At 35.4% G+C, this 15,946-nt stretch overlaps 2 protein-coding genes across 2 annotated transcripts; both read right to left on the reverse strand.

The window, feature by feature from the left end:
• Window positions 1-892: 892 nt before the first annotated feature.
• Window positions 893-4,871, reverse strand: LOC146135519 (natural killer cells antigen CD94-like). Its single transcript, XM_083395778.1, has 5 exons — window positions 4,781-4,871; window positions 3,728-3,825; window positions 3,456-3,531; window positions 1,484-1,607; window positions 893-1,142 (listed from the first exon to the last, which is right to left on the reverse strand). Exons 1-5 carry the CDS (start codon window positions 4,869-4,871, stop codon window positions 893-895), a joined length of 639 nt encoding a protein of 212 aa, XP_083251904.1.
• A 4,590-nt stretch (window positions 4,872-9,461) lies between these two features.
• Window positions 9,462-13,108, reverse strand: LOC146135520 (lectin-like). The gene is made up of 5 exons (XM_083395779.1): window positions 13,018-13,108; window positions 11,979-12,076; window positions 11,709-11,784; window positions 10,067-10,190; window positions 9,462-9,711 (listed from the first exon to the last, which is right to left on the reverse strand). Exons 1-5 carry the CDS (start codon window positions 13,106-13,108, stop codon window positions 9,462-9,464), a joined length of 639 nt encoding a protein of 212 aa, XP_083251905.1.
• Between the last annotated feature and the right edge of the window lie 2,838 nt (window positions 13,109-15,946).

The following is a 15,946-nucleotide window of genomic DNA, read 5'->3' on the forward strand; positions in this document are numbered from 1 at the left end:
TATTTATTATCGTGCTTAGCTTACATAAAGTATGCACTGCCACCCAGCCGGTGTTTCCGGAGGTTTTATTTACTTGCACTTTTAAAGCTTTTGTCTAAAGAATAGTGGAATTAACACGAAAGGCAGGTATTTTGATTACATGTTATGCAATAAATGCATGCGCAATGACCATAAAAGAAAAAGTAAAAAATGATAAAAATACACATTATTTTTTTTTTAGATTTTCATTTGACTGCGGCATTTGTCATTTGACAGGTTTAGACGCTGATCTACATGTTTACGTTCAAATACCCCTGACAACACTGTACAATGTGTATAGTAAGTATTCTGCCATATTCAGGTAACTGGAACTGAACACAAAAAATAAAATAATAAAGACTAATATCACTGAGAGGAATAGATTGAGTGATTGGAGAAAAATAATGTGTTTTAGTCACGAGTAGTTGAAAAGAGATATTCGTGCTAGAAAACCTTAATATAAAATAAATAAAACAAAGTTTATTTTCTCGGATAGTACTTTTTACCCCCCAGTTTAACAATCCCTGTTATTTATATACAGCATACTGAATGTTAATTTACCTTAATTATTCACCGATTTCAAAAAAGCAAGAAACAGAAGATTTGACAAGAAACAGTCGTTATAATTTCTCTACACGTACGATATTATGGGGTGGTATCGGCGCCGAACCCCAAACAAACTAATTTGTTCATTTTAGTGGGATTTTTTCACAGAAATTAAATTCAACAAAATGTTGAATTTCCTAGCTTTTTTTCAAACAATTTGAGCTTGACAACCGAAAATATTAAATTTGTATATATTTGATTATTTTGGGCAGTAAGTTTTTTAAGCATTTTCTGGCCATTGGAGGAGATACTGTTTCCTTATTTTGAATTAGCATTGCCTTTCGCAAATTGCCATATTCTGGTAATAGCACGGAGTGTCGTCCATTCCGAATTTTCCGCCGGTATAATACAACTGAATACAGGCACGAGTATTCGGCTCCCCAGGGTGAAAGAAGCTGTTTTCCTCGGTAATAGTAAAGTTGTCAACGTACATGTATTGATCCATATCCTCTGAATAAGTGATACCGACCCAGTAACGATTTGTCAGTGGTTGCATGAGCATTTCTGTAACTATAACACTGAAAAACAAAACGAACCATTGGCGCAAATATGCGAAACGGTTTAATGTGCATTTTGATCAACAACGCATTAGTTTTAAGTTATATTGACCAACCGATACAAATTGATTTGGGCAAATAATTCCGCGGTCACATTTAGCAAGCCAGCATTGCCGTACAATGTTACTACACATATACTGCTCTGAATGATCTGTGTACAACCAACTTGCTTATCTACGCTACGACGTCGATTTGTGACGTCATGTCTAAATACCAACCGTAAAAACTGCTTGGCAGCGTCCCGGTTTCAAATAAGGTAACAGCAAGTGTATAACTAAACAATTATTTTGTTGAACACTTACTTGCGAGTAGTTTCATTTCTCATTGCACTCGTAGCAAGATCGCCTCCTAAAGATTTACAGAATGCTCTCGCTTCAAGCCATGTCTTTAATTCAGGAACGAACTGGTAAACCTCGCATTTGTTTTCTGGATCAAAGAATACTTTGAAATGTTTAAAAAAGTATTTTGCTTGACTTGACTTTCATATGATGTTTGCAATCGTTTTATATTAATCGCCCAACCATTTGTCAAGGATTTGTGTACAGCTTGTTAAGCTTAAAACAAACTCCATTTATTAGTATGCTCTATGCATAGCACAACCAAAAACATTTCTCATAATTAAATAAATTTGGGTCAGTTTGTGATTCATTGCCAAAGAATGCCCATTCCGTAGTAAACCTATGTCTAAAATTGGTCAAGGCCAAAGTGAAACATTTTACATTGACAAGCAACAAAAATATACAAATTGCAAGTAGGCTGTTTGAAGTTGAGACATTGACGTGAATGAGTAAAGCGGGGGTCGGCAACCTACGGCCCGCGGGCCAAATATCTAAATCATCTGGCTCGCTAGCTCTTTTAGAAACTAGGCAAGAGGCAGTTTCGATTTGTTTTTGTCTTTTTTAACTACATAAATGTCGAACTTTTGTTTTGAGAAAATCTTTTCAGCTTAAAAGCGACGTACATAACATAAAACCATCAACAATTTCAGTTTTACTAACTTAGCATATCTGAATTTATTTTATTGTACATGGCACTAGTTGATTGCGTCTTTTAAATCTGGACATAAATAATATATCGAAGGGTAGATTTAACGATTTATTAAGCTAGATTTACCGATTAAATTTATCGTATATTTTTATTTACACCTTTTCATTGTCATTATGGACGACGCAGTGCTGACTCCATTTTAATCCGAATAAACGCAAACGCATTTTTTCGCGCTTTGGCAAACGCTTTTCCTTCTTCTTAAAGGTAGGCTATAACTAACTGATTTCCAAATGCAAAATAACTAGGTCCATACCTTGTTAACAGTCATCATAATGAAATACTTAAAACTATACATTTTAACAAAATGGTCAGTTTCAATTTTTTTTTTAGTCAGACCTTTCTTAGTTTGGGTTAGACCCGCGAATAAAAAAAGGTGGTCGACCCCTGGACTAAAGGTTAAGTCAGACGTTTTACTATGGGGGATATATTGTATAAAGATTAAGTCAAGTCAATTATAAAAACAGTTATCTGAGGAGAATAATGTCAACTTAAGCTATGAACTTGACATGATACACTGGTGATTAGATGAATGATTTTTATAGCAATAAAATGCTAGCAATAAAACAGGTAGCGACCATAAATTTATAATTTGTTTATGATTTCAGAGCTTCCATAAAAGATAAAATACGGTACGCAAGACAATAAGTCTATTTATGTTTTTTTATGGCAAACCGACTTGTTACCTGAGATGGTGGTTTTTACAATATTCGGGGTTGTCTTTGATGTTTCCCCTTTGATTGGGTCAGATGTTACTTCTGGGAATGGTTCAGCTGTTACTTTTGGTAATGGTTCAGATGTTACTTCTGGTGATGGTTCAGCTGTTACTTCTGGTAATGGTTCAGATGTTACTTCTGGTTAAGGTTTAGACGTTACTTCTGGTAAAGGTTTAAATCAGTGATTCCAAACCTTTTTGTTATCGCGGCCACTTTTAAGTTTTCGATAACTTTCGTGACTGTACTAAAAATAAGAAAAACGCAGGACTTAGCATGTAAAATGTTTTTTATGCAAAAATTCTATAACTTAATTTTGTGTGCAAATGCCTAAGGAAAACATTTGTTCCAAAGACTTAAGCCAAACCAAGTTATTTGTCGGAAGGACTCCATTCATTTTAAGATAAGTCATAAAAAAAAAAACAACTTAAGTCAAGTGATTGCAACACTGATGTGCAGTAATTTAAAAAAAAGTTGCACAGCACTGGTGTAGAGTGTAGCGCATAGCTAGACTAACTTGGAGAGCTGGTTTCTGGTGTGATGGCGTCGTTTTGGATGGCTTGTTTGTTAGTGATGTTATTGAGAAACGAACCCTGTGAAAAGCAATGCTAGTAAGCCTCACATTCTCTGAAAATTTTGTCAACGAAATTTAGCGTGGTAAGATAACGCGCGGATAACGAATTCTGAAAAGCATGTTTTTCTGTGACGTCTGCCATTCATACGAACCAAATCCTTTAAAATTGTTGAACATTTTCTAGCTAAATCTGTAGAGCGAGCAAAATGTCTTACCTCTTTGTTGATGAACAGAACCACAAATGCTACCAACGCAATGGTCACTAGTGCAAAAATACCGATGGCACACAAGACATAATTTCGCCGTATCCTCCCTGCAAATCAAAAAAATGCACTTGACGAAATAGTTGCTGCACTCTATGTTCATATTTTATAGTTAGGTCATATACCGACATTTCAACAAACGCATTCCGACAATCCTACCAAAAAGGTTAAATGGTTTGAAATCAAGTGGATTGAGGCAATATTCAATATCATACTAAAATAATTCAATATAAAAAGTTCACGATTGTTGTATATATAATGCATAATGTTGGAATAGTTGTATGTTTTTCTTTTATTAAAGGAGTAAAAACAAAACCATGTGAATAAAACACTCTACATCTACGATAAAAATATTACTTTTTATGATAGTTTCGACATATGACAGCAGTATATTCGTTGTTATATGTACACCGAAAAGCCATCGCAGACTCGCCGAATCTGTCGATCTATAATGCAAGCAGAACAAGCCAGAAAAACAACTGGCCTGCAGTGAGGTTCGAACTCACGACATCCGGTCAAGCCGGGACTGTCGCTCTACCAACTGAGCTATACAGGCTCAGAGAGGAGCGAGTGGAGAAACAACCATACGCCAATGCTTGCTCAATCTGTTAGTACAAGCAGCTTCATATTGGGGGATAATCAGTCCGTATCAATCAATGAAAGACACACACATATATATCATGTCATAAAGCAGCTTCCGTGTCATAAAGCAGCTTCCGAGGGGCTAGATCACAGTTGCTATTAAACACATATGTGTGTGTGTCTTTCATTGTTATATGCAGCATCGCCTTTATATAGAAATATGTAGTATCGCCTTTATATAGAAATATGTAGTATCGCCTTTTTATAGAAATATGCAGTATCGCCTTTTATACTTTTTCGTTTATAGAGATTAATTTTCATTGAACAAAACAGAAAACAGAAATTTACTTCTGTCTAGATTTGCCCGAAAAATAAACCACGCCAACAATATTTTTTATCAGTTTTTGCATGAAAAATACTCACAGTAAACTGGTTCCCGTTGTCTTGCATTCTGTTTATCTGAGGTGCTTGGTGTATTATCTTCATCACAACGCATTTGATCGTCAACAGCCATTTTAGTTTAGATATTTTAAGTACGGAACAACCCAGTCAAGTGAAAATAAACTAGTACGCGCGAAACAATTTTAAAGAAATGACTAAACCGCAGTTTGTGGATATATTTTAAACTGTTGTTGTGATTTCTTGCCCATTCTATTTTTTCGTTCGTGACGAGGTTGTTACCCATGTTTTTTGTTAATGACGTGAAGCCTCTGCTATCTCCATGTCGCGAATATACTTGTTAAGCTATTGTTTCGACATATGTTCTCGCTTTTATCCGCCTTGTTTCAGGGAATTTTGTGTGATCCTCTGGGTTAGCAAATATACGTTTGAGGTTTATTAAAGGTCGATTGAATTTAAACCATTATCACCGTTACCGTATGTTTACGTTTTCAATTTTTTTTAATATCCTGTAAGTAAGAGAACTTGTTTACTATTTTTAGCTTTAAGCTACTCCAATTACCTTTTTATAATGATTTTATTGGTTCCATGTTGCGTTTGTTGTTAGTTTTGCTTTCATGCTGTCCTGTGCTTTAAATCAGCGGTTCTCAACCAGCAGTGGGCCATGGCTCGCTGGTGGGCCATAAGAACATTTAAGGTGGGCCACAGACCAATTAAAAAGCTAGATTTAGTTTCATTTGTATCACTATATTTAATTTCACAGGAATAATGACTTGGGAAGAAATTAAAAAGGAATGTAAATTTATTATTCAGCCGCAAGTATCCTAATAATGCAAATAATCTGTTTTAAAATATGTTCTGCTGTGTTTTGTTCTAAACCTATTTTAAGTTTTTTTTTTCCTTTATAAAAATTTATTGGGCCACAGAATTTTTTTGCAACGTAAGTGGGGCCACGAAAGAAAAAGGTTGAGAACCACTGCTTTAGATCAAAATCACACAATTGTCGCCTTTGGGCTGTGTTTAGTCATAACAGTATGATAAGGTTGATGGATAACTAAGTTGTGCAAAAGATTTGGACTCCTTTCGACAAACTGTGTTTTTGTTAATTTCAACAATAAACTGCGAAAAAAACAATTTCGCGCTTGCGCGTTGGGGAAGGTTGTCATAGATGGGACGTTGCCTGAGTCGGGACATCGCGATTACGTCTACGTGTCATTAGGTAGCGCCAATTCGAAAGCGGTTTAATGTATTTCGACCAACAATACATGGAATTATAGTTTTAAGTTATATTTACCGACCGATACAAATTGATTTTGGCCAAAAAAATCCTTTGGCATTTAGCAAGCCAGCATTGCCCCACACCAGGAAAGTCCAACACCCGTTCAAATAAAAAATGGCACGCAAACCCCCCAAAAATATTTAATTTGTTATTCAGCCATTTGTCAAAAGGTACAAAATTTGTTATACAGCCAATTGCCGTTGTATTTTCACAATTGGCACGTCGAGATGTTTGAGTTGGACACCCCTACCCTACACAGTAACTACACGTAATTATACTGCTCTGGATGATCTGTGTACAGTCAACTTGCTTATCGACGTTACGACGTCAATTTGTGACGTCATCTGAATACCCACCGTAAAAAATTGCTTAGCAGCATCCCGATTTCAAGCTGTAGATTTAAGCATATAGGGTATCACCAAGTGTATAACTAAACAATGTTATTTGCTTAAATATAAACTTACTTGCGAGCAGTTTCATTTCTCATTGAACTTGTCACAAGATCGTCCCCTTAAGATTCACAAAATGATCTTGCTTCAAGCCATATTTTTTAATTCAGGAATGATCTGGTAAACTTCGCATTTGTTTTCTGGATCAAAGTATACTTTGAAGTATTGACGCGCCCTCATATTAGGTTATTTTAAATATTATTTCAGAACTTTCAAAAAGTTTTGTCGGAGCTTTCAAAAAAATAAAATCATTAATTTCCATACAGACCAAAATACGCAAGAAAATATTAGGTCAATTTGTGTGTTTTATGACCACCGCCTTGTTACCCGAGATGGTGGTTTCTACAATATTAGGGGTGGTTTCTGACGTATTTCCTGTGATTGGTTCAGATATTACTTCTGGTGATGGTTCAAATGGTACTTCTGGTAATGGTATAAAAGTTACTCCTGAAAGTGTTTTGATGCAGGGTGGGCCAAAAGTAGGTTTACAGTTATTCCACAGCGTTGGCTTGGAAGAAGAGAGGTAGCATTGAATGGCCACAACGCTCACCTGACCTAACACCAATGGATTTCTTTTTTGTGGGTGTTGTAAAGCAGTGGTCGGCAACCGCCGGTCCGCGGACCGGTGCCGGTCCACGAGGAGTTCGTTACCGGTCCGTAGCAGGGTTGCCAGATTAAAATTTTGATCAAAACCCAAACCGTACATAAAAGGCCGTAAAAAAACAAAAAAAGCTAGAAATCTATTAAATGTATTTTTATATTCAAAACACATTAACTTTCGTTAAAATATACTTTATGGTTCATTTTGTATTATAAAAAAAATCCCAAGATCAAGCACTCGTGAGGTGACCATATGAGTTAGCCTACATATCACGTTTACAACATCCAAAAATGCATTTTTAGTGTAAAATTTAACTCCTCGTACATACAATATATCGAAAACGGATCATATATAATTTGTTTTTGATGTTCAAGCGTGCCCACCCCAAAATGCAATAGAATCAAATCATGCAAACTATGCTTATAAACAATGGAAATTTTTCGAAAACCTCATGCATTTTAATTAATTCATTGAAAAAAGTTGTTGTAAATTTCCTTTACTGGATATTTGTTGTTTTAAAGGCCGACCCGCGACAAAATTTCAGTTTTAAACCGGTCCGCAGTGTAAAAAAGGTTGCCGACCCCTGTTGTAAAGAACAAGGTGAATGAGAAGAACCCCAAAACAATAATTTTACGTTTAGACCTAAACCCTACTTGTTTAACTGTAAGCCTACTTTTGGCCCACTCTGTATATTGATTTCAAAATTCGACTTCGGCAGTCAAGTGAGTGGCGGAGCATTTTACATGTAGCGTGTGTTGATTTGACGTATAATATTTGGTGTGTGATGGGTGATTCTGGTTTTTACTGTCTTGGCTCTACAAATAGTTTTGGGGCAGAAGCAGGCCGGCCTTATCGCAAATTTCAAGTTTGTTACACAAAGAAAATGAATTACGTTGAAGATAAAACAAAAACTATATATCTTACGGCAAATCCTAATAAATATATTAAAGTCACGCTTTCGTATTTAGTCGTCAATTGATTTGGAAGTGTTTTAATAATTGTCTGACTTATTTACTTAGTAGATACAAAACTCTTAAATTGCAAGCACAAAAAATCGTGGGCTTAATGTAAAACTTTCTTTCTAACTTTATTGTCTTGATTTCTCTAAAAAAAAGAAAACGTAAAAAAATAGATAAAACAATATATTATGAACTTTATAAAATGTATATTATTAAGAAAATATGCATAACAAGTATAAACACGAATAAACATAAGAGATTAAAATCGAAATTATAGTAAATAGTAAAATTTGGTTAGAACAATATTAACTTAGAAAGATTACAATGCAATTGCTAAACGACTTCTTGCAACTGAAAGACGACCGATGCAATATTCAAGTAATTTCACCATTGGATGTTCCAGTAGTTTTCTTATGCCCCAGTAGTTACTAAACTTTAGTTTCTTGTGATAAACAAACGAAGGTTAAGGCCAAACAACAATCAACTTAAGACAAGCACACATTGCCACCGAGCTTCCGTGGTTTTATTACCATATGTAAATACGGCAGAAGGTGCCACGCGAAGTATTTTCATGGTTCGGCAAACTCGTAAATCGTTTTCCAAATTTATGCAGAAATGGATTGCAGAGACTATTCATTATCGTGCTTAGCTTACATAAAGTATGCACTGCCACCCAACCGGTGTTTCCGGAGGTTTTATTTACTTGTACTTTTAAAGCTTTTGTCTAAAGAATAGTGGAATTAACACGGAAGGTAGGTATTTTGATTACATGTTATGCAATAAATGCATGCGCAATGACCATAAAAGAAAAAAATGATAAAAATACACATAATTTTTTTTTTAGATTTTTATTTGACTGCGGCATTTGTCATTTGACAGGTTTAGACGCTGATCTACATGTTTACGTACAAATACCCCTGACAACACTGTACAATGTGTATAGTAAGTATTCTGCCATATTCAGGTAACTGGAACTGAACACAAAAAATAAAATAATAAAGACTAAAAGGTTTATTTTCTCGGACAGTCCTTTAATTTTACCCCCCAGTTTAACCATCCCTGTTATTTATATACAGCATACTGAATGTTAATTTACCTTAATTATTCACCGATTTCAAAAAAGCAAGAAACAGCTGTTATAAAGATTTGACAAGAAACAGTCGTTATAATTTCTCTACACGTACGATATTATGGGGTGGTATCGGCGCCGAACCCCAAACAAACTAATTTGTTCATTTTAGTGGGTTTTTTTCAGAGAAATTAAATTCAACAAAATGTTGAATTTCCTAGCTTTTTTTCAAACAATTTGAGCTTGACGACCGAAAATATTAAATTTGTTTATATTTGATTATTTTGGGCAGTAATTTTTTTAAGCATTTTCTGGCCATTGGAGGAGATACTGTTTCCTTATTTCGAATTAGCATTGCCTTTCGCAAATTGCCATATTCTGGTAATAGCACGGAGTGTCGTCCATTCCGAATTTTCCGCCGGTATAATACAACTGAATACAGGCACGAGTATTCGGCTCCCCAGGGTGAAAAAAGCTGTTTTCCTCGGTAATAGTAAAGTTGTCAACGTACATGTATCGATCCATATCCTCTGAATAAGTGATACCGACCCAGTAATGATTTGTCAGTGGTTGCACGAGCATTTCAGTAACTATAACACTGAAAAACAAAACGAACAATTGGTGCTAACATGCGAAACGGTTTAATGTGTATTTTGATCAACAACGCATTAGTTTTAAGTTATATTGACCATCCGATACAAATCGATTTTGACCAATAATTCCGCGGTGGCATTTAGCAAGCCAGCATTACCGTACAATGTTACTACACAATACACATATACTGCTCTGAATGATCAGCGTACAGCCAACTTGCTGATCTACGCTACGACGTCGATTTGTGACGTCATGTCTAAATACCAACCGTAAAAACTGCTTAGCAGCGTTCCGGTTTCAAATGAGGTAACAGCAAGTGTATAACTAAACAATTATTAATTTGTAAAATATAAACTTACTTGCGAGTAGTTTCATTTCTCATTGCACTCGTAGCAAGATCGCCCCCTAAAGATTCACAGAATGCTCTTGCTTCATCCCATGTCTTTAATTCAGTAACGAACTGGTAAACATCGCATTTGTTTTCTGGATCAAAGAATACTTTGAAATGTTTAAAAAAGTATTTGGCTTGACTTGTCGATGATATGATGTTTGCATTCGTTTTTAAATTGATCGCCCAACCTTTTGTCAATGATTTGTTTACAGCTTATTAAACTTAAAACAAAACTCCATTTATTAGCATGCTCTATGCATAGCACAACGAAAAACATTTCTCATAATTAAATAAATTTGGGTCAGTTTGTGATTCATTGCCAAAGTATGCCCATTCAGTAGTAAACCTATGTCTAAAATTGGTCAACGACAAAGTGGAACATTTTACATTCACAAGCAACAAGAAATATACAAATTGCAAGTAAACTGTTTTAAGTTGAGACATTAGGCAAGAGGCAGTTTCGATATTTTTTTGTCTTTTTTAACTACATAAATGTGAAACTTTTGCTTCGAGAAAATCTTTTCAGCCTAAACGTACATAACATAGAACCTACACACTTTCAGTTTCACTAGCTTAGCATATCTGAATTCATTTTATTGTACATGGCACTAGTTGATTGCTTCTTTTAAATCTGGACATAAATAATATATCGAAGGGTAGATTTAACGATTTATTAAGCTAGATTTACCGATTAAATTTATCGAATATTTTTATTTACACCTTTTCATTGTGATTATGGACGACGCAGTGCTGACTCCATTTTAATCAAAACAAAAGCAATCGTATTTTTTCGCGCTTTGGCAAACGCTTTACCGCCTTCTTCATAAAGGTAGGCTATAACTAGCTGATTTCCAAATGCAAAATAACTAGGTCCACCTTGTTAACAGTTATAAAAATGAAATACTTACAACTATACATTTAAAAAAAAAATTGTCAGTTTCAATTTTTTTTTCAGTCAGACCTTTCTTAGTTTGGGTCAGACCCGCGAATAAAAAAAGGTGGTCGACCCCTGGACTAAAGGTTAAGTCAGGCGTTTTACTACAGGTTAAAGTCAGACATATTGTATAAAGATTAAGTGGAGTCAATTATTAAAACAGTTATCTGAGTAGAATACATGAAACACTGGTGAATGATTTTTATAGGGTGATGGTTCAGGTGTTAATTCTGGTAATGGTTTAGACTTTAGATGTTACTTCTGGTTAAGGTTTAGATGTTACTTCTGGTAAAGGTTTAAATCAGTGGCTCCAAACCTTTTTGTTATCGCGACCACTTTTAAGTTTTCGATAACTTTCGTGACTTTACTAAAAAATAAGAAAAACGCAGCATATAGCAAATAAAATGTTTTTATGCAAAAATTGGGGTAAATAACTAAATTTTGTATACAAATGCTTACGGATAACATTTCATTTCAACCCAAGTCATTTGTTCCAAAGACTTAAGTCAATCCAAGTCATTTACCGAAAAGACTTAATTCAAGCTAAGATAAGTCATTTGAAAACAATAACTCAAGTCAAGTCATTGATGTCATTCATTGCAACACTGATGTGCAGCAATTTAAAAAAGTTGCACGGCACTGGTGTATATAGTGTATCGTATAGCTATAGACTAACTTGGAGAGCTGGTTTCTGGTGTGATCGCGTCGTTTTGGATGGCTTGTTTGTTAGTGATGTTATTGAGAAACGAACCCTGTGAAAAGCAATGCTAGTAAGCCTCACATTCTCTGAAAATTTTGTCAAACATTTAGCGTGGTAAGATAACGCGCGGTTAACGAATTCTGAAAAGCATGTTTTTCTGTGACGACTGCCATTCATACGAACCAAATCCTTTAAAATTGTTGAACATTTTCTAGCTAAATCTGTAGAGCGAGCAAAATGTCTTACCTCTTTGTTGATGAACAGAACCACAAATGCTACCAACGCAATGGTCACTAGTGCAAAAATACCGATGGCACACAAGACATACTTTCGCCGTATCCTCCCTGCAAATCAAAAAAATGCACTTGACGAAAGAGTTGCTGCACTCTATGTTCATATTTTATAGTTAGGTTAGATACCGACATTTCAACAAACGCATTCCGACAATCCTACCAAAAAGGTTAAATGGTTTGAAATCAAGTGGATTGAAGCAGAATTCAATATAAAAAGTTCACAATTGTTGTATATATAATGCATAATGTGGGAATAGTTGTATGTTTTTCTTTTAATGCAGGAGCAAAAACAAAACCATGTGAATAAAACCCTCTACATCTACGATAAAAATATTACTTTTTATGATAGTTTCGACATATGACAGCAGTATATTCGTTGTTATATGTACACCGAAAAGCCATCGCAGATTCGCCGAATCTGTCGATCTATAATGCAAGCAGAACAAGCCAGACAAACAACTGGCCTGCAGTGAGGTTCGAACTCACGACATCCGGTCAAGCCGGGACTGTCGCTCTACCAACTGAGCTATACAGGCTCAGAGAGGAGCGAGTGGAGAAACAACCATGCGCCAATACTTGCACATTCTGTTAGTACAAGCAACTTCACATTGGGGGATCATCAGTCCGTATCAATCAATGAAAGACACACACATATATATCATGTCATAAAGCAGCTTCCGAGGGGCTAGATCACAGTTGTTATTAAACACATATGTGTGTGTGTCTTTCATTGTTATATGCAGTATCGCCTTTATATAGAAATATGTAGTATCGCCTTTATATAGAAATATGTAGTATCGCCTTTATATAGAAATATGTAGTATCGCTTTTTTATAGAAATATGCAGTATCGCCTTTTATACTTTTTCGTTTATAGAGATTAATTTTCATTGAACAAAACAGAAAACAGAAATTTACTTCTGTCTAGATTTGCCCGAAAAATAAACCACGCCAACAATATTTTTTATCAGTTTTTGCATGGAAAATACTCACAGTAAACTGATTCCCGTTGTCTTGCATTCTGTTTATCTGAGGTGCTTGGTGTATTATCTCCATCACTACGCATTCGATCGTCAACAGCCATTTTTGTTTAAATATTTTAAGTACGGAACAATTCACTCAAGTGGAAAAAAACTAGTGCGCGCGAAACGATATGAAACAAATAAGTAAACTGCAGTGTGTCAATATATTTTAAACTGCTATTGTGATTTCTTGCCCATTCTATTTTTTCGTTCTTGACGAGTTGTTACCCATGTTTTTTGTTAATGACGCGAGGCCGTTGCTATCTCCATGTCACAAATATACTTGTTAAACTATTGTTTCGACATATGTTCTCGCTTTTTTTACATTGAATAAACTTGTCTGATCCTCTGGGTTAGCAAATGTAAATGTGCTTTTGAGGTTTATTGAAGGTCGATTGAATTTAAACCATTATCACCGTTATGTTGTCGTTTTCGATTTTTTTTAATATCCTGTAAGTAAGAGAACTTGTTTACTATTTTTAGCTTTGAGCTACTCCAATTACCTTTTTATAATGATTTTATTGGTTTCATGTTGCGTTTGTTGTTAGTTTTGCTTTCATTCTGTCCTGTGCTTTAAATCAGGGGCGTGCAACCTGCGGCCCGCGGAACCAAAATATGTAGCCCGCGGAGTGCTTTGATTTTTGGCCCGCACCACGAAACATTTAGGCAACTGTTTTAGATAACTGTTAAAATATTGAAATTTCCTGACAATTCCTAACTCTAGGTCCCCTTATACAGCATTTAAATTTTTAGTTCATTAAAATAACCACAGTATGAGGTGGGAAACGATTTACCTAGAATTACCGCCAACAGTCATTTTAACCGTAAAGCAAATTATAATTGCTCCACGAATAAATCGCCTTAAACGATATCTTTTTGTAGTGCCATTGTTTTAAAACAGGGGTCGGCAACCTTTTGCTAGTCGCGGGCTACACCAACCTCAGCAAGTTATTGGCGGGCCGTGATATATTTTCACAAAAATTTTGTTATAAAAACATGTGGTTTTTAATCATTCTAAATCGGGGTCGGACCTAAATGTTTGATGCAATTTGAATAAAAATATCTATTTTATACTAAAAACTTAACGCGCGAAAAATTTCGTTGAATTGGTTTAAATTGCCTTTCAATTTGCAAGGCGTGACGCATAGCGCACACACAAAAGTTCAATTAGACACATTTCTGATACCCTTTGGTGTAATTTTATCATAAAAGACGAAATTCATCGGAGAAAAGATTAAGTTGGAGAAACTTTATTTTTAGAGCGTTCCATGCTACGATTAGTTTCCACTTAGATAGTTTTCATGCGCACGGCCCTTTGGTCTTAGAAGACTCCTTCAAAAGGAAAATGTGTAGTTAAAAGTGAAACAAGACGAGTCGCGCGAAGTGCGAAAATTTTTGGCATTTTCGTATGGTTCAAAAAGTTAAAAAAATATTGTGCATGGCCTTGTGTCTAATTTAAAAAAGAGGTCGCGGGCCGGATGATTTTCACTGGCGGGCCGTAGGTTGCCGACCCCTGTTTTAAACCAACCATAAATTTATCGCTGCAATAGCTGGTAACAGTTAATTACTATAGTTTGTTTATAACTTTGAGTCAAACTTTATAGGAAAATTCCTTGGTTGACGGAAAACGAAAGTAATTCCAAAGTAATGTGGCCTGTTAACAAGATAAAACTACAAAAATGGGTTTTGGATGCTGTTGCGGAAAGTGTACGAGTTGTGTGAAAGTTGAATGTATGGATTGCCCTGAGTGCTGCAAATTTTTTTGTTTCTTGAAATGATTTTATTATTGTGGTCCATATAGTAATATAAAGCATAATGAAGAATGACAGCTTGATCGTTTTAACTTATTTGAAATGTAATTGTTTTTCAATCAATTTCAATGTTCATTTGAGTTGTAAAAAAAACAAACAAATTTCTCTCTGGGCACAGCTAATAAGTAGTTTTTTCCCCCGCAATCATCTAGATCTAAATAAGTTTCCACAGCTAAGAAAATTTGTTACTACACATATTGCATTGTTCGGTTCAACGTACGTTTATTATTTTCTAAATTGGGTTCATGAAATCCCCTCATCGCTCAGAACTAACTAAAGTACACCTGGAGAATAGACCTCGGGTTGCCAGCACTGAAATTCAATTGAACCTGGATAGGGATGTTTGTGGTTGGGAAAGCAAGCCACTGAAAACTCTCGTTAAAGTGATCTTAAAGCTTTTCTGTTGAATCTCATTAAACTAAAAACGAAACGGTTTTCATTTCGTGTTAGTCACTAAAACGGGTAGTCGACGAGATATATGCAAGTGGTCCGTGGTCTAATCCGAATTCACATATTTGGCCGGACTGTATTAAAGGTTGCACGCCCCTGGTTTAGATCATAATTGCACATTTGTAGAGAAGTAACTGAAGAAAACTGGCTCGTGATTATGCGATTCGCGAAATTATGGGCTATGTGTTAGTGCAGTGGTCGGAAAACTTTTTTGTTGCGGCCCAAAGTATTTTTTTCCGAGCTATTGAAGGCCCACTACGAAACAGTGGCAGATTCAGAATATTTTAAGGTGAAATATTACACGGCGCCTTTATGCCCAAAACTCTGCCCATAATATAAAACATGCTATAAAATTTGGGATACATTTTTTCAGAAACACATAGTTAAAGTTGGCAAAAAATATAGTTCGACAGGCTTTTATGACTACATCTGGTACGTATAGGCCTTTTCAAACTGAGCAAAATAAAAATTCTATGCCACAATAACTTTTAAAATAAAGTGCAATGAATATACGACTATCATCCGGTCCACAACATACATGATAATACTGAGCTATTCAAAAGCAACTCACGGCCCACTAAAAATGGCTCTGCGGCCCACAGTTTGCCGACCACTGTGTTAGACTGTTAGTGTCTCGTT

The sequence above is a fragment of the Ascidiella aspersa genome, chromosome 8, assembly GCF_963924565.1.
Source record: "Ascidiella aspersa chromosome 8, kaAscAspe10.2, whole genome shotgun sequence".
Classification (NCBI taxonomy): domain Eukaryota; kingdom Metazoa; phylum Chordata; class Ascidiacea; order Phlebobranchia; family Ascidiidae; genus Ascidiella; species Ascidiella aspersa.